Here is a 20191-nt window from a genome sequence, read left to right on the forward strand (position 1 = left end):
CTTCGGCTCCCGCGAGAGCGGACCAGTGGGCCAGCGGCGGGACCCACGAAACTTCCGGCGCCGGGAATTCAAACGAGTGGCGGGCCTGTGGCGCTGGGTGGTCCCCATGGACCCGATCCGGAGCTTCTGTGCAAAGCTGCGGTCTCTGGCGGTCACCTTGGACGGCGAAACGGCGCGGCTGCAGCGGGCGCTGGAGAGGGAAGACGGCGGTGAGTGGGCGGGCGGGTGGCGTCGAAACGGGCACTTACGGTGGGCCGTTAGTCCGTGGGAGGGCCGCTGGGGACGAATGCGGACGGCGCCGCGAGTGCCGCCCGGAGAGGTCCCTGGGGCCGCCTCCCTGGTTCTCCCTTCGCCCCCGGGGATGGGAGACCCCAGCGCCCTCCGGGACAGAAAAGCAGCGCCGTGGCTGTGGAGCCGGGAGAACGCGTCGTGCGAGTAAACCTCAGTGGACACCCTGGGCTCGGCCTGCGCACCTGGCTGGCGTTGGTTTGCTTGCTAGTCGTTCGGAGCCTGTGCTCCCAACACGTGACAGGAACGAAGGGGGCGGCCAGCTGTCCCGCTTCGCCCCGCGTGTACCAGCGTAGTGACTGGTATAGGGACGGTCCACAGGGCAGTAAACGTCTGCTTTCCCAGCAAACCATGTTGCCAACACAAACACCAGGACTCAGTACTGCTCTCTTTTTTTTGTAAGTAAAGCAAAATTCTTCACGGACCTTTGTATTAGAAATTTTTTTAAAGTTGAAAGAGTAGTTCAGATTTAATAAATGTCATAATTTTAATGTGACTTAAAATATTGCATCCTGTTAGAGTCCTTTTACTTCAGTGATTCTGTTAACGGTTATCCAGCCATTTAAAAATGTTTATTCTTGTGCCCTAACCGGTTTGGCTCAGTGGATAGAGCGTCGGCCTGCGGACTGAGGGGTCCCGGGTTCGATTGCGGTCAAGGGCATGTGCCTTGGTTGCGGGCACATTCCCAGTGGGGAGTGTGCAGGAGGCAGCTGATCGATGTTTCTCTCTCATCGATGTTTCAAACTCTCTATTCCTCTCCCTCTCCCTTCCTCTCTGTAAAAAATCAATAAAATATATATTTTTTAAAAATGTTTATTCTTGTGACTGTAAAAACTATCTGTATGTGTGCATCGCAAAATTTTGAGATTTGGAAAAATAGAAGAAATAAATATATCCTGTAACTGCACCATCAGAGGACACCACTCAATGTTTTAGTAGCTTTTCTATGGTTCTTATTTTTAGAATTCCTTTATTTTTCTTGGATTTTGTTTCCATAGTTGAGATAAGGCTATAAAACAGGAAATTATACTAGCATTTTGAAATTATTTTTTAAGTTGTTATTTTAAAAAGTTATTGATTGATTTTAGAGAGAGGAAGGGAGAGAGAGAAACATGATTTATTGTTCCACTAATTTATGCTTTCATTGGTTGATTCTTGGATATGCCCTGACTGGATTGCACCACAATCTTGGCATATTGGGAGGACGCTCTAACCAACCAATTTACCCGGCCAGGGCCGCGTTTTAAATTTCTTGATATGCAGGGCAGGTGTGGTTCAGTGGTTGAGCTTCGACCTATGAACCAAGAGATCACTGGTTTGATTCCTGGTCAGGGCACATGCCCAGATTGCATGCTGGATCCCCAGTGGGGGGCGTGTGGAAGGTAGCTGATCAACGATTCTCTCACATCATTGATGTTTCTATCTCTCCTTCTCCCTTCCTCTCTGAAATCAATAAAAATATTTTTAAAAGTTATTTAAAAGTACATACATATATTTTAAAAGTTCTTGATATGCAGCTGAATTGCTTTCCACAAACCTTTTGCAAATTTACCTTCTTACCAACATATTACCATTCTGCCTTTCCTTTTGGTTTTACAAGAAAAAGTTGGAATAATTTTTTTAATCCAGGCCCATATATATTACGGAAAATATAGAATAGTGAACATTAGGAAAATGATCACAAAAATTTTTTACCTTTTATTATCACTGTGATGTAATTAAATTGATTGACTTTTAAACATTTTTATTGAGATGTAATTAAAATACCACAAAATTGGGCATTAAAGGATACAGTTCAATGGCCTTTCAGTATATTCACAGAGTTGTAAAGTTTAGGTTTTCATCACCCCCTAAAGGAACCCATGTGATTGTTAGCAGCTCACAATCCCACCTCCATCTACCATACTAGCCTTATGCAAACACTAATCTATCTTCTTTCTTTATAGATATGCCTATTCTGGACATTTTATATAAATGGAATCATACATATGTGTGGCTGACTTATTTCACTTAGCATCCATGTCAGTGTGTATCAGCAATTTGTTTTATATTCATGTGCAAGTTTTCATTTGAATATAATGTTTTCAGTTCTCTTGGGTATATACTTGGAAGAGAATTGTTTCCCAAAGTAGATGTATCATTTGTATAGTTCCACCAGCAATGAATGGGGGTTGCAATTTATTCACATCCTCATCAACATTTGTTATTACCTGTCTTTTTTTATTGTAGACATCCTAGTGTGTATAAAGTAGAAAATCATTGTGTAGATTTGCATTTCCCTGATGAAAATTGGTTGACTTTTTTTTTTTTTAAATTGACTTTTTACAGAGAGGAAGGGAGAGTGGGAGAAAGTTAGAAACATTGATGAGAGAGAAACATCGATCAGCTGCCTCCTGCACACCCCCTACTGGGGATGTGCCCGCAACCAAGGTACATGCCCTTGACTGGAATCAAACCTGGGACCTTTCAGTCTGCAGGCCGACGCTCTATCCACTAAGCCAAACCGGTTAGGGTGACTTTTTTTAAAAAATGTGTTTTTATTGATTTTAGAGAGAAAAAAAGGAGAGGGATAGAGATAGAAATATGATCGGCTGCCTCCTGCACACCCCCTACTGGGGATCTAGCCAGAAATTGGGGCATGTGCCCTGACCGGGAATTGGGAATCCATCCAGTGGCCTCTTGGTTCATGGGTCAATGATCAACCACTAAGCCACATGGGTCTGGCAGAAAATGGGTTGACTTTTAACAGGTAGAAGGAGATCTTCAAAGGAGACATGTTTTAGGAAAGAGAAATACAATTCTTTTTTGTTGTTGTTGTTAAACCTCATCTGAAGATATTTTTCCATTGATTTTTAGAGAGAGTGGAAGGGAGTGGGAGAGACACAGAGAGAGAAACATCTATGTGAGAGACACACATTGATTGGTGCTTCCTGCTCACACCCCAACCAGGGCCAGGGATCGAGCCTTCATCCCAGGTTTGTGCCCTTGACCCAAATCGATCCCTGGACCCATCAGTCCATGAACTGACACTCTATACACTGAGCCAAACCAGCGAGGGCAAGAAACATAATTCTTTAAAAAACTACCTTTATTTTATATATATGACCATCTGATTAATAAGAAAGGTGACAGTATAGTGAGTAAAGGATTTTTTTTCAGTAAATGGAGCCAGGTCAATTGTATACTCAGGGGGGAAAAAAATGGATCTTTATCCTTACCTCATTCCATGCAGAAAAATCAATTCCAGATGGATTTTATCTCTGAATGCAAAGGAAAGCAATAAAGCTTTTAGAAGAAAATATAAGTGTTATTAGTAAAGAAGATTTTTTTTAAAATTTCTTTATTGATTAAGGTGTCACATATTTGTCCTCATCCCCCCATTCCCGTCCCCCACCCCTCCCCACGGATGCCCCCACACCCCTGTTGTCCTTAACCATTGGTTAGGTTCATATGCATGCACACAAGTCCCTTGGTTGATCTCTCCCCCCGATCCCCACCCTCTCCTACCCTCCCTCTGAGGCCCAACATGAGCGAGATCATGTGTCACTAGAAATACACTTATAAGAACCGAATGTGAGACGAGCAATAATAGTTATGCTGACAGGTAAATGAATCAGTCTGTAGTAAGTTTCTTTCTGGACCAACAGTTCTTTTGAGATCCAATTTCAATGTCCAACAGTTCCTTATGTGTACATGCCAGCACTGACCCCTCAGCTCTGGATGGTGGACAAATGGTGGTAATGCAGGTCCGACTCCCTCTGGTTTGGTCTCGCCCGGACGCAGGGGTGCGGCTTCACCAGGACCTGGGACCCAGCATCTCCCAGGCCCCAGGGCGCGTGGCCTCACCCAGACCCAGGTGTGTGTGGCCTCACCTGGTTCTGGGATCCAGCCTCACCCGGACCCAGGGGCGCGTGGCCTCACCCGGACCAGGTGTGTGCAGCCTCACCCGGTCCCGGGATCCAGCCTCATCCGGACCCAGGGGCGCGTGGCCTCACCCGGACCCAGGGGCGCGTGGCCTCTCCCGGACCCAGGGGCGCGTGGCCTCACCCGGACCCAGGGGCGCGTGGCCTCTCCCAGACCCAGGGGCGTGGCCTCACCCGGACCCGGGACCCAGCCTCACCCGGATCCAAGGGCGCATGGCCTCACCCGGACCCGGGACCCAGCCTCACCCGGATCCAGGGGCGCACGGCCTCACCCAGACCTGGGATCCAGCTTCACCCGGACCCAGGGGTGCGTGGCCTCACAGTAAAGAAGATTTTTAAAATACGAATCAAAAATTGCTCACCATATAGGAAAAAATTGCTCAGTAGGACCATGTTCTCACATCTTGTCCCTCCCTCCCTTCCTGAACTGAGTGTTGATTATGTAGGTCTTTACTTTGAAAATTCATCAAGCTATATACTTAGGATTTCTGTACGTTTCTGTGTGTACGTTATCCTATATAATAAAAGCCTAATATGCAAATTGACTGAATGGCGGAACGACCGGTAGCTATGATCCGCACTGACCACCAGGGGGGCAGACGCTCAACGCTGGAGCTGCCCCCAGCCTGCAGGCCCTAGGCCAGCCAAGGTGGGTGCTAGCGGGGGGGCCCTCAGTCGCCCCGTAAGAGGGATGTGACCGGTGGCGGCAGGGCGATCAGGGGTGGGGCCAGCCAGCGAGCAGGCCAACAGCATTCCTCAGTCACCCCACCGGTCGCCCCACAGATCGGCCCTGATTGCTGGCCAGGCCTAGGGACCCTACCCGTGCATGAATTTTGTACACCGGGACTCTAGTAGTTTAATACCAATTTTAAAGAAAGGCTTTAACACTTTTCTTTGTGATTAGCAGGATATAAATTATAAATCAATATCTACAAGAATTTTGCAATTCAAAAAATAAACTGAATTATATTTTCTGTTTCCCCTCCTTTTTCCTTTCAATACTCATATTGAAGACTTTGAAGGTTATGCAGTAAGAATTTTACATGACCTTAATTCAGAAGTTTGGACTCTAAAGGTATTACTCATACAATATTTATCATTTAAAAAATATAAATAAATTTAGTCAAAAGTTAGAGAAACTATAATGTACTTTCTTTCCTCCTAAAAGGGTAATGTCAATATTCTTCTTGATAAAGCAAGTTTGGAAAGTCAAGAAAGCATTGGTTTCATAAAGGCAGCAAAAGTACTGATGAAAAAAACCTCAGCAGATATTATAAAAATAAGAGAGCTTTTCCAGAAGTATGGATATAATCCACGGGCCAAGAAAAATTCAGGTATGAATAACTTGTATTTTATAGGGTTTGTTTAGTATCAAAGAGAAAGTGCAGCCCTAGCCGGTTTGGCTCGGTGGCTAGAGCATTAGCCTGTGGACTGAAGGGTCCCAGGTTCGATTCCGGTCAAGGGCACATGCCCGGGTTGTGGGATCAGTCCCCAGTGGGGGCGTGCAGGAGGCAGCCAATCAGTGATTCTCTCTCATCATTGATGTTTCTATCTCTCCCTCTTCCTTCCTCTCTGAAATCAGTCTACACTAATAAAAGAGAAAGATGCAAATAGACCATACCTTTGCAACACTGGCCAATCAGGAGTGAGTATGTAAATTAACCCAACAAAGATGGTAGGTTAATTTGCATACACAGGCCCTGGCGGCCAGGGGCCGCCATGGCAACGACACAGGTGTTCCGCACCACCCCAGCCTCTCTGGGCCTCTGGGCAGTGTGGGAAGGCGGAAAGATGACTCCGGGTGGAGCGAAGGCGGAAAGGCGGCTCCAGCCTGAGCGAAGGCGGTGCCGGCAGCCAGGGGAAGGAAGGCCCATTCTTGCACGAATCTTCATGCTTCGGGCCTCTAGTAAAAATATATTTTTTTAAAAGAGAAAGGGCAGCATGATTTAGTAATACTATTTTGGTTTTGCCGTGGTTTCTAGTTCTTGCTCTGCCATTATGTGACCATCATTTTATCATTTATTCAATAACCACTGTGTGTTGTCCTTTCTAAATGCTAGACAAGAACTAACACAATGTTAGATGAAAGAACAGATATGTTGATGTTACTTCAGCATAGTTGGTTTCTAGTCAGCTCTGCTAATAAATGAGACTGACCTTTGGGCATGTCCACCCCCCCCTTTTTTTTTTTAATCTCAAGTTCCTCTACTGTAGAATGAGAGATTTTTGCCTATGTAAAATGACAAAGTCCTTTCCAGTTTTAAAATTCTAATAAAGAGTAGTATAACATAGTGGTTTTAAATTCAGAGCCAAACTATCTGAGTTCAAATCTCTGATTCCACCACTTACCAGATGCATTGTCTTTGACCAGTTCCTCAACCTCTTACCTCAGTTTCTCATTTGTAAAATGGAGATGTTTAATAGTCTCTACCTCTCAGGTTGTATTAGGATTAAACAAGATAAAGTTTACTTAGAACAGTATCTGGCGTGTTAATTGCCAGGTGTTAACTGTTGTTATTGTTGTGCCCATACCTTTGTTTGACCAATTTGAGCTTCAGTGTCCTCATTTCCATATGAGAGTGATCTTTGTACATAAATTAATTAAGTTCAATAAATATGTACTGAAGATTTTTATGAAAGGTATATTAAACAGTCCACAAGGTGTAAAAGAAACAATTCAGTTGACTTTGGTGTGTATAAGCCATGGATTCAAATACTAACTCCACCATCTACACACACTACTACATCTGTGACTGGACAATTTTTTCAAATTGCTTTTCCCTCACTTGTGAAATGGGGATGATCATGGTAATGATTTTATTTTATTAATCTCATCACTGACTGCCTTACGATAAGTGCAACAAGAGGTTTTTGGTAGTCATAACATTTCTCAGAATTAATAGGAAAGCACAATGTCAAAACAGAACTCAGTGAATCAGCAGCTAGCTCTTCCACGGCCAAAAGCCATGAAATCAAAGTTTATTATAACGTTTTAGATGGTGCACCCTGCAGATTTAATGTGTCCTGGTTTATGTACAGAAATAGTACCCTATCCTGGTTTATTTCCAGTTGCTGATCAAAACAATGAATATTATATCTTCAAAAACAAGTGTGCACCTCTACTCCCTCTTCTGTTGATCTCTTAGCTGATCGAGTAAATGTATAGCCTAAATTTATCCCTTTCCTCTTCCTTTGGACCCAGGCGATTCTGACAAGGATCTCCACCAGTATCTGATAGATCCTATTTGAACTATAGACCTTCCTTTAAAAGATGGAGTAAACAGCCCGGCAGGGTTGGCTCAGTGGTTGAGCGTTGACCTATGAACCAATCAGACCATGGTTTGATTCCTGGTTGGGACAAATGCCCAGGTTGCAGGCTCGATTCCCGGTGCAGGAGGCAGCCAGTTGATGATTCTCTTTCATCATTGATTCTCATTCATCTCCCTCTTCCTTCCTCTCTGAAATCAATAAAAATATATTAAAAAAAAAAAAAAGATGAGTGAACAAAAACTAAAAAAGGACTTGGGTCCTAGCCAGTTTGGCTCAGTGGATAAGAGTGTCAGTCTGTGGACTGAAGGGTCCCAGGTTCCATTCTGGCCAAGGCAGGTACCTCAGTTGCAGGCTTGATCATGTGGGAAGCAACCAAGGATGTGTCTTTTTCACGTCGATGTTTCTCTCTGTCTCTCCCCCTCCCTTCCACTCTTTCTCTAAAAATTAATGGAAAAATATCCTCAGGTGAGGATTAGCAACAAGGAAGGACTTGGCACTGAAGGTGCCGTCCTGTATCTTTTAACTCCAACTTAGTTCCGCATGAAATTCATTCACCCGTAGTGTACCCAGGAAATAACAAAGGACTATAGGGAAAAGTATAGTTGTTAGTCAATTATTTAACCTGACATGCACAGTGTAGTGGTCAAATGTTAAGGTGCAGAGCTAGACATAACCCTATTAAAGGTTGAGGAACTGCATGTCTTTCTAATGCTGTCCTGTTATTTCTCTCACTAGGCTTTTTAAAAATAATTTTTTTTTTTTTATTGCTTTCAGAGAGGGGGAAAGAGATAGAAACACTAATGATGAGAGAGAATCAATGATCGACTGCCTCCTGCATGCGCCCCACTGGGGATAGAGCCCGCAACCCGGGCATGTGCCCTGACCGGTAATGGAACCGTGACCTGGTTCATAGGTCGATGCTCAACCATTGAGCCACCTCGGCTGGGCTCTCACTAGGCTTTTGATACTTGTGTTTCAGGCTGACAGGATAAAAGTTTATTTTTATACTAGAGGCCCAGTGCATGAAATTCGTGCACGGAAGGGGGTTGTCCCTCAGCCCAGCCTGTACCCTCTCCAATATGGGACCCCTCAAGGGATGTCCGACTGCCCGTTTGGATCGGGCCTAAATGGGCAGTCGGACATCCCTCTCACAATCCAGGACTGCTGGCTCCCAACTGCTTGCCTGCCTGCCTTCCTGATTGCCCCTAACCGCTTCTGCCTGCCAGCCTGATCACCCCCTAACCACTCTGCTGCCAGCCTGTTTGCCCCCAACTTCCCTCCTCTGCCGGCCTGGTTACCCATAACTGCCCTCTCCTACAGGGTTGATCACCTCCAACTGCCCTCCCTTGCAGGCTGGGTGCCTCCCAACTGCCCTCTCCTGCTGGCCATCTTGTGGTGGCCATCTTGTGTCCACATGGGGACAGGATCTTTGACCACATGGGGGCCGCTATATTGTGTGTTGCAATGATGATCAATCTGCATAGTACTCTTTTATTAGATAGGATAGAGGCCTGGTACAGGGGTGGGGGCCAGCTGGTTTGCCCTGAAGGGTGTCCCTGATCAGGGTGGGGTTCCCTTGGGGCGTGGGGCGGCCTGAGCGAGGGGCCTGTGGTGGTTTTCAGGCTGGCCACGCCCCCTGGCAATGCAAGTGGAGGCCCTGGTATCTGGAATTTATTTTCCTTCTACAATTGAAACTTTGTAGCCTGGAGCAGAGCCAAGCCTGGGGCTCCCTCTGAGGCCCCGAAGCCATTTGTGTTGGGGTTATAATTGAAACTTTGTTGCCTTAAGCAGGTGGGCCTGGCCAGGGTGTGTGGAAAGCTTTGCTTCCCCTGTTGCCGGCGGCAACCCTGGCCTGCTCTCTCAAGCTCCATTCTGCCGCCATTTGTTTGAATTTGTTTACCTTCTATAATTGAAACTTTGTAGCTTGAGTGGAGGCTTAGGCCTGCAACGGCTGGCAGAAAGCTTGGCTTCCTCTGTTACCTAGGAAACCTTGCTCTCTGTGGCTGTAGCCATCTTGGTTTGGGTTAATTTGCATACTTGCTCTGATTGGATGGTGGGCGTGGTTTGTGGGCGTGGCTTGTGGGTGTGTCGGAGGTGTGGTCAATTTGCATATTTGTCTATTATAAGATAGGATAACAGTCTTTCCTTTTTATGCATCTGTAAGTTAAATATTTAAATTAATATTTTTATATTTTTTGTTGAATCTAGATTGTAGTTAATTCCACACTGTAATTACTGTCATTAAATGATAAAATAGTTTCAGAATATATTAAGAACTGATAATTTACATTAACTGGGGATGTAAGGACATTGGACTTATATTTGTGGTTATTGATTTTTCATCTTTTAACACTTTAGTTTACTTCCTTTCTCTAATATGTCATCAAAATGGGATGGGATATGGGTGGACAAGAGGTGCATATCAGAAATTTACTAAAGGTACAACTAGAATAAAACCTTAGAGACTGAGGACAGAATCAGGACTTTTACTGATGAGGGACATTTCAAATGAAACTGTTTTATGTGGTTTTAGTACTTGAGATTTCCTGATTTGCTGTTTGAATACAATATGACCTTTTCTCCCAGTGGGTGAGCAAGAAGCCATAGACTCTAAACCAGAGTCCACTAGAGATGAAAACCTTCAAAAGCCTGATGTAAAGGATGATATGTCTAATCCTGTTGTTCCAAGCAGCTCAGTTTCTGAGAAGATTCCATGTAGTCCACAACTTTCAGATTTTGGACTTGAGCGGTATCTAATATCGCAAATTCCACCAAATCCTCCACAGGCAGTAAACAATCATAAGAAAGAGCCAAACACGTTAACTCCATCTTCCAAACAGTCACCAGTTAAAGTACTAAAAACTCCAAAATGTGCACTAAATATGGATGATTTTGAATGTGTGACTCCTAAATTAGAGCACTTCGGTATCTCTGAATATACTGTGTGTTTGAATGAAGATTACACAATGGGACTTAAAAATGTGAAGAGTAAAAGGTAAGCAGCTTTCTTTTTTTCTTTTTTTAATATATTTTTATTGTTTTTTTACAGAGAGGAAGGGAGAGGGCTAGAGAGTTAGAAACATCAATGAGGGAGAAACATTGATCAGTTGCCTCCTGCACACCCCCTACTGGGGATGTGCCCACAACCAAGGTACATGCCCTTGACCGGAATAGAACCTGGGACCCTTCAGTCTGCAGGCTGACGCTCTATCCACTGAGCCACGCCAGTTAGGGCAAGCACTTTGTTAAAAGGTACAGCTTATCTGACTTCCTATATCTTTTGTATTTATTGATTTTTTTTTTCCCTAGAAGAAGTATGATGTTTCAGACACTTCTTAATTTCAAACTTCCCTGAATCATCAACTCTGCAGTAAAGTGTGAGCTATTGATTTTTTCAGGTTAGATGCTGTAAAAGTGACACTGGCCTGAAAAAAAAAAGTGTTTGGTAAGATAAAGAATAAAATTAAAGGATTGCCCTGGCTGGTGTGTTCAGTGGTTAGACCCAAAGGATCTCGGGTTCAATTACCTGGGTTGCAGGTTCCATCCCTGGCTGGGTTGGGGCGTGTATGGGAGGCAACCAATCAGTGTCTTTCACATCGATGTTTGCCCTTCCTCCCTCCCGTTCTAAAAATCACTGGAAAAAAATATCCTTGAGCGAGGATTAACAAAAACTGTGTGTGTGTAAGTAAAGCTACAGTAAGTAAAACAGTATAAAACTGTCACAGAATGGACCTATAATTGGAACAAAATTGCCCTGAAACAGATTAATTTATATAATGAGTTGAACATATGGCTTTCCTGTAAGTCAGAGGTTCTTAATCTACTTCTAAGTCAAAACTGTCAGTACAAAATGGTTCTTAAGCTCTTTGAGCCAGGTTTCCTCCACTTTTTTTCCTTCTTCTTGATTTCAGAGAGAGGAAGGGAAAGGAGGGACAGCAACATCATCGATGAGAGAGTCAGTGATCAGCTGCCTCCTACACCCCCACCCCACTGGGGATTGAGCCATAAGCCTGGCCTGTGTTCTGGGAATCAGACCTCAACCTCCTGGTTCATGGGTTGACGCTCACCACTGGGCTATACTTTTTTTTTAATGTATTTTTATTTATTTTAGAGAGGAAGGGAGAGGAATAGAGAAACATCAATGATGAGAAAAAATCATTGATCAACTGCCTCCTGCACGCCCCCTACTGGGGATCAAGCCCACAACTCTGGCATGTGCCCTGAGAATCAAATCATTACCTCCTGGTTCATAGGTCGATGCTCAACCACAGCCATACCGGCCGTGGTTAGAAGATTAAATTTTCCCAGAGGTTTAATACTAACTTTTTTTTTACCTTATAATTTCCCTATTAATCATAGCAGTGAGGAAGCTGTAGAAACACAACTAGTGTCCAGTGATAGCGCCACTGCTGGCCTCGTGAACCAGCAATTGGAAAAAAATGGTAAGTGTGAAATCAAGTTATTTCTCAGCTGTGCTCTTTCCAGACAGAGGATCTTTGTACAAAAATGATGCACCACATACATATTCTAATAGCCTTCTGCATCTTCTCAGTTAGTGACATCGAGTTCTGTTAAGTACCACCATTCATTCCATTCACGTTCAGCATGATTTCATATGAGAGAAAGATAAAATTTTCTTTCTTTTTATACTCTTCCTGGTTATATTCAGTACTTGTCAGTTTGTTTGTTTTTAACATTTTAACTTAAAGCATATAAATATACATTCATTCACCAATTTTTTTATATAGAGCCAATAGCACCCTTTTTAAATTTAGCCTCAGCCTATTGATTAGAGTTCTACATTATCTTTCTTATATAAACCACACTCAGAATACATCAGTTACCATTCAAATTTTTTTTAAAGAGTACAAGAACTTATAGAAAATTTTCATGTAATTTTCTCATATTTGTCCCAGCAAACACTGGTTTTCATGAAAATATAAAATAAAAAAATTCTAGAGTTTTATGATTTCTTTGAATAATTATTTATAGTTGTCTGATCTATACCAAATTTATTGGCAAATCTTTTAAAGTAACTTGTCTTTAGGAAATCTTTACAAAGTTTTAGACATTATTTTCAGAAATACTCTCTTTACTAATTTCACTGACTTGTTAGTAACAAGTACCTCTGGCATAAACAGGTGTAACAAAATGCAACTCATTCATAGTAAGCTTAGAGCTCAACTTATAAGAAAAAAACATGACTATATTAAAGAGTAGCCTATTTTTTTAAAAAGGAGAGAAATTGGACCACTACTTTCAGTCATACTCAAAAATCACTTCCCAGTGGACCTTAATAAGGGACACTACCTTTTATGACTTCCTGACTGAATCCTTCAGTGGGCCATCAGCAGTATCTTTTATGGAAGGAATCGAAAGCTTATGTTTACCCATTAGTAATTTGGTTAAGTGAAGGCTTATTAAGAGAGTTTATGTTGTATTTTTGTTTGACCCTATTTCTATGCCACAAAAGCTATTAAAATTTTTATAGTCTGTACTTATTAAAGTTTAGTAATTTCTTTACCATTTTTTTGTGTTTGCCATTGCTTCTTATAGTTCACTCATTCCTTCTGGGTTTAGTTTTCTGGGTAAAGTACTGCCTTTAGCAGTTCTTTCAGAGATGGTCTACTGTGTGAAGTATTCTCTAGTTTTATATGTCTGAAAACATTTTTTTCACTCATTTTAAAAAAAATATTTTATTGATTTTTTATAGAGAGGAAGGGTGAGGAATAGAGAGTTAGAAACATCGATGAGAGAGAAACATCGATCAGCTGCCTCCTGCACACCCCCTACTGGGGATGTGCTTGCAACCAAGGTACATGCCCTTGACCGGAATCGAACCTGGGACCCTTGAGTCCACAGACCGACGCTCTATTCACTGAGCCAAACCGGTTTCGGCTCTATTTTTCCTTCTGTATTGCTCTCTTGCCTTATGATCTCTATGCCTCCGTTTATCTCTTGTAACATTTTAAACACATGTATCTGAAAGACTCTTTAAGGTATTCATTCTCTTGTTTTTCACTTTGATTGTCTTTCTTGGGGCTTGTTTCCTCACATTTCTTTAATTTTTAACTCATCTTTAAATGGAGGTTTTCAGTGATAGTTCTGTGTGCCCTGTGGAGCTGTTTAATGCTTACCCCAGCCAGGGCTCCATAGTTACCCATTGCAAACAGATTTTTTGTTGTTGTTGTTGTTATTGTTTTAAATATATTTTTATTGGTTTCAGAGAGGAAGGGAGAGGGAGAGATAGAAACATCAATGATGAGAGAGAATCATTGACTGGCTGCCTCCTGCACGACCCCTACTGGGGATCAAGCTCGCAACCCCGGGCATGTGCCCTTGACCAGAATCGAATCTGGACCTTTCACTCCGCAGGCCGATGCTCTTATCAACTGAGCCAAACTGGCTAGGGCTGCAGACAGGTTTTAGGTTAGCTGCCTTATCTTAAAACCCCAGGTGTATAGGTGTATACTGAAAATATCAAATTAAATAAATGTTAGTATCTTGCTATATTTGCTTCAAATTTTTTTATATTAAAGTTATATACCTAAAGTGCCCTGGCCAGTTTGGCTCAGTTGGTTGAGCCATCCTATGCATCAAAAGGTTGCCGGTTAGATTTTCAATCAGGCCACATGCCTGGGTTGCAGATTCGATCCCCAGTAGTGCAGGAGGCAGCTAATCGATGTTTTGCTTTCACATCCATGTCTCTACCCCTCTCCCTTCCTCTCTAAAAATCAATTTTAAAAATCTTTTTTTTTTAAAAGTTATACCTAAAGCTAAATCCCTAGCCCCACTCAATTATTCTCCTTCCTTTCCTCCCCAAAAATAATGATCAATAAAGCATAATTGTGTTTTAAAATTTCACATAAGTTACAACATATAATTTGTATTCTTTTGCCATTTGCTTTTTTCACTTCACAGTATGTTTGTAGTAGTATATTAATCTATGTAAATCCAGTTCATCCATTTTAAAAAATATATTTTTATTGATTTCTGAGAGGAAAGAGGGAGAGAGAGATAGAAACATCGATGAGAAAGAATCATTGCTCGGCTGCCTCCTGCACACCTCCTACTGGAGATTGAGCCCACAACCCAGGTATGTGCCCTTGACCAGAATTGAACCCGGGACCCTTCAGTCTGCAGGTCAATGCTCTATCCACTGAGCCAAACCGACTAGGGCAGTTCATCCATTTTAATTGTTCAGTAGTGTTCCACTCTATGAATAAGCCATTTTATTGACAGTTGAGTTGTTTTTATTTTTTATTATTACAGGCAGTACTATAATGAAAATTATGCCTATGCACATGTGTTTCTCACTCTAGTAGTAGAATTTCTAGGTGAAGGGATGCACACCTTCACTTAACTCTAAGATGCTAAATTGCCCCAAAGGTGGCTTTTATGTCCCCGAGCAGTGTTTGGGTTAATGTTTCTCCATCTTTTCCAGCACTTAAACATATTTAGACCTTATCAGATTTTGCCAGTCTGATGATCACTTTTCTAACATGTTCACAGTTTCTCTTTGGTATTTTTTAAAGATTGCTTTCATGATACTGTGTATTATAGATATCAAATATATGTATATGCATAGTTCTGTTCCTAATATCTTGGACAGCAAGCGACTTCCTGGCCCTCTTCCTCCTTTTTATTTTTCAGAAATTTGATTTTCTCCATAAAGATCTTAAACAGTTGTTAATAGGTTTATATATAAGGTATCTTGCTCTAATCTTGTTGCTATAGTGAAAAATATCTTTCTTCAAACTTTCTGGCGTATAAGACGACTGGGCGTATAAGATTTTCCTGGGTTAAAAAGTCGTTTTATACGCTGGAAAATATGGTATGTTTGACTCTATTGATGGGATTAGATATAATGGATTAGATATATTGGACTACCGTATTTTCTGGCGTATAAGATGAGTTTTTAACCCAGGAAAATCTTATACGCCCAGTCGTCTTATACGCCAGAAAATACGGTATTCATTTTTGCATATAGCACTTGTGCCTTGCTGAACTTCTATTAGTAATAGTGATAACTAAATATGTGATATGAGTTTTGATTTTTTTCCTGTCCAACTAAGCAGATGTTAGTTATAATTTATTAAAAATAATAATCACAAATTATATTGACAAGGATTATAACTTAAAAGTTGAAATCTGTATTTCAACTTTACTTTCAAATACTTATTTTCACGTGATTGTATGTGTCTTCTAGATGATGAATATACAAAGTCTCCCTTGGCACCTACATTCTGTACTCCTGGTTTGAAAATTCCTTCTACAAAGAACAGAACAGCTTTGGTAAATTTTCATAAAATTGAAAACTCTAATTTTGTTCTTAATGACTCAGATACACAACTATTTCTAGACTCAAACAGTCTGTTTAAAAGGTTAGAATAATGCAGACTTTAGTTGTATACTTACCATATACTTCTAGAGGGTAATTTAGTAGCATATATTAAGAGCTTTAAATTTTTTTATACCTTTTAAACATGTCAGAATTTATTATAAGGCTCAGTGGGACAGATTTGTTATAGCAAATTATTATTAGAGCAAAGCATGGAAACAATCTAAATGTCAAATGGTAGAAGAGAAGCAAGATACATTAAGGTATGTCAGTAAGGTCCAGTGTTAACATAACTATCATGTTTTTTAAAAACATATAAGAACATATAAAAACAATGTGTGCAAGTATTTAATGATATGGAAAGTGACATGTATGTATATGTACATATACACATGCATACAGTTATCCTCTCTTACCCGTGGTTTTGCTTTCTGTGATTTCAGTTACTTGTGGTTAACTGCAATCTGAAAATATTAAATGGAAATTTCCCGAAATAAACAAGTCATGAGTTTTCAATTATGCTCCTTTGAGTAGAGTTATAAAATCTCTCGCCCTCCTGCTCCATATGAGATATAAATCATCCCTTTGTCTGGCATGTCCACATTGTAGATACTACCCTCCTGTTAGTTACTTAGTGCCCATCTCAGTTATCAGATCAACTATCAAGGTATCACAATGCTTGTGTTCAAGTCACATAATTTTTATTACAGTATATTGTTATAATTGCTCTTTTTTATTATTAGTTATTGATCTCTTACTGTACCTGTTTTATAAATTAAACTTTATTATAGGTATGTATGATAGGAATAAACATAGTACATGTAGGGTTCAGTACTATCTAGGGTTTTAGACATCCACTGCGGGTGTTGGAACGTATCTCCTGTGGATAAGGTTGGGACTACTACACTTTAAGGAAAAAGAATGAATATAAACACACCAAAATGTGGTTATTTATGGGTGATTTTTATTGCCCCCCCCCTTTTTTCCCTAATTTTCCCCAGTGAACAAATTTACTATTATCAAAACCTCATTCTGTTTTAATGTTGGTATGAATTTTATGACAACCCAGATGGTAGAGCAGCCTGTCCAATAAAACTCTACAGCGATGGAAATGGACTGTATTCTGTGCTGTTCGGTATAGAAGCTACTAGTCACAGCCAGCTACTGAGCACATAAAATGTGGCAATGCATCTGTGGAACGAATTTTCAGTTTTTAAATTTTTACTAATTAAGTTTAAACAACCCCAGATGGTTGTGGCTTCTCTGTTGGACACTGTAGCTGTAGAGAAACAAAATGCTGGGTTTCCCTCAAATATTGCTTCCTTTTGGGGGTGAGGGCCTGTGGTAATTTGCCCATTCCTCGTGCTATGACTCTCATCTAGCCCAGTTAGTTGCCTGAGACTGGGGAGGGGTGAATCATCTAAATCTGGGATTCAGTCCATTTTTCATATTAAGCTGTAGCTCATCCTTTATTGATAATGAAGGTGGTACTTTGTCCGCCATATGCTATTTCCTTGTTTTCTTGATTTTATTTAATACTTGATTGGGAACCCTATTTAAGGACCCCATCAGAAGTAACAATTGACTGACAATTTTTATTTTCCATTTTATACCACCATAATTTAATGATTTATTTTTATTCATTAGGTATCCACAGATTATCCATTATCAAAAACAAATAGTTCATCAAATGATTTGGAAATGAAATACTGTACATCGTTAGTTTTAAATTCAGACAAGTGCTTTGAGAACTGTGCAGCTCCCTCTTCCCCTGTGATTTCTTCTTATGAGAATCTGCTCAGAACACCTACACCTCCAAAAGTAACTACAATTCCAGAAGACATTCTCCAGGTTATTTTCCAGGCTGGTTTTTTTTCTTTTTTTCTGATACACTTTTTTCAAAGTTAGATATTTATGTAATCTCTGATTTAAACTATTATTTATCATTGGGCTATGTGCTGGTTTGGGTATTGAAAAAATCTAAATTCTGGGCTGCTATATCTTTTCTGACACTACCTGGTTAAGGTTCTTCTGGGATGGGCAGAAGCTAGTGACATCATCATACTTTTATGCCCTCGGGGCATTTTCTCTTTAACCTCAAGTTCAGAAATGTATTCTTGTAATGTATTCTGATTGTTCACCTGTGATGGTCATGTTGACCACTGTTCCCATGGGAGGTGTTGCTGCCCACGTAAGGAACGTCATTTATCCTACAGTTCTTGAGAGAACGGGTATCATGAATAACTTGAGACTGATTTAGAATCTCTAATTCTTTACTACAACATCATTTACTACTAGTCAGCTACTGATTTATAGCAACTGCCAAATCTAAATAACCACCAGTCTGGTTCTTCCAGTACCCTCACCCCCACCCCACCAAAGGAGTTGTAGTGTTTGGCAATGGTTAGTCGGAACCTTCCTAGCTTATGGAGAGCTATGAGAAAGATAAAACTACTTGGGAAAATACCCAAATGCCATTGGAACAGACACCCTAAGATAAAAGTAAAGGGTTCATTAACCACCTTTCTCTGGCTTTTCTGTTTTTTCCTTCTGGGCATCATCATAAATTGAATGAGAAGGAGCAGTTTCTGTCTATAAGCATTATACAGAGTTCCACTTCCCTTTTTATTTCTATGTTAAAAGAGGGAAACCTTGTATTTAATGTGTCACTTCTTTATGAAAACAATCATAGTTGATATTTCAATTTCTTTTTATAACCTATACAACTAATTATTTTTTGAGCATTTATTTTGCCTCTTTCCTATATATTTTTTCCCCTAACATCTTTGCAAAGGCTTAATTTGTTCACGTGGACACATTGCTGCTTGTTTCCATTATCCTTAGTGTACATTTTAGAAGGCTTTAGAAATCAAGCCTCCACACCCAAGTTAAATTTCTAATATTACCATCATTTCTGTGATGTTAAAACATCCGTCTGTGCTGCTAAAAAATTCTTACTGTTTCAAACAACTCATACCCTCTAATTTTCCTTGGGTTTTCTTGAATGTTTTATAACACCTTCCAAATTTATGTTGTTCATATGACTTAATAAAAAGGAATTTGCTTGTTTTTAGGTTTTATCAAAATACAACCCAAACCTAGCTACTACTCCAGTAGCAGTTAAGGCATGCCACCCAGCAAAGCATTCTTTACTAGATGTGAAGGACGGAACATCTGAGATGTTGGCAACAAGAAAACTGGTGAAAGTGAGTATGTTACCATTCCAAAGAAAGTACATGTGTCAGTTGAGGAGAACATTTGAAAATTAACACTTAAATGGTAGGAACAAAATTTTAATTGACATTTGGCAGCTTGAATTAACAGCTTATATCTTTCTCAATATAGAATTTGTCATCCCTATATCTGACTCCCAACAATAGCAAGTTTGATAATATCATTGGGAATGTATTCCCAACTATTTTATATATAAAGTGTAAAAATATATAACCACAATGTTGTATCATTTGTTTTGTTGATTGCTATTAATTATACCTAGATGATATTTATTTGTAATTTGTAATTTGATGATATGATATCTTTTTGCAGAAATCCTAGTGGATCCATCCGTCAATTAATAGAAACTGAACAGGATGAGATGAAATCAAAGCAGGACTTACTTTGTTTTCACATTCCCATTTCTTCCTCCCTTTCTAAAAATCAATCCATATCAAAGATGAGTTTGGATACTGGTATCATAATTTGCTTTTTAAGTTTTGATTTACTTTTTTTTAACATATTGATTTTTTACAGAGAGGAAGGGAGAGGGATAGAGAGTTAGAAACATTGGTGAGCGAGAAACATCCATCAGCTGCCTCCTGCGCACTCCCTGCTGGGGATATGTACCCACAACCAAGGCACATGCCCTTGACTGGAACTGAACCTGGGACCCCTCAGTCTGCATGCTGACGCTCTGTCCACTGAGCCAAACCGGTTACAGCAGTTTTGATTTACTTTAACCTCAATCTTGTTGACATGCAACTCACTTATTGTTTTCAAATATCATTACTATTTCACTGATCTCAAATTTACCCTATGTAATGTAACCATGGATTAAGTAATTACTAGGAAGCAGGATCAATAACTTTTAAAATTTTAAGTCTTCCTATTTGCTATTCCAATAAGGCCATGTCCAGCCCTAGCCAGTTTGGATCAGTGGATAGAGCGTCAGCCCACAGACTGAAGGGTCAGGGGTTCAATTCTGGTCAAGGGCACATACCTCAGTTACATGCTCCATCTCCAGCCCTGGTCAGGGCATGTGCGGGAGGCAACCAATCGATGTTTCTCTGTCTCTGTTTCTCCCTTCTCTTAAAAAAAAAAAAAAAAAAAAAGACCATCTCCAGTCTTCTCTGATCTGGGTAGTTCTTGCTGT

The 20191-nt window shown here is 40.6% G+C and overlaps 1 protein-coding gene across 1 annotated transcript; it reads left to right on the plus strand.

The window, feature by feature from the left end:
• The first annotated feature begins 41 nt into the window (after positions 1–41).
• Positions 42–20144, plus strand: SKA3 (spindle and kinetochore associated complex subunit 3). Its single transcript, XM_054718685.1, has 9 exons — positions 42–209; positions 5225–5286; positions 5380–5545; positions 10068–10476; positions 11841–11923; positions 15691–15776; positions 17470–17673; positions 18897–19028; positions 19369–20144. Exons 1-9 carry the CDS (start codon positions 107–109, stop codon positions 19375–19377), a joined length of 1254 nt encoding a protein of 417 aa, XP_054574660.1. The 5' UTR covers positions 42–106; the 3' UTR covers positions 19378–20144.
• The last annotated feature ends 47 nt before the right edge of the window (positions 20145–20191 follow it).

This window comes from Eptesicus fuscus, chromosome 7 (genome assembly GCF_027574615.1).
Source record: "Eptesicus fuscus isolate TK198812 chromosome 7, DD_ASM_mEF_20220401, whole genome shotgun sequence".
NCBI classification, from domain to species: domain Eukaryota; kingdom Metazoa; phylum Chordata; class Mammalia; order Chiroptera; family Vespertilionidae; genus Eptesicus; species Eptesicus fuscus.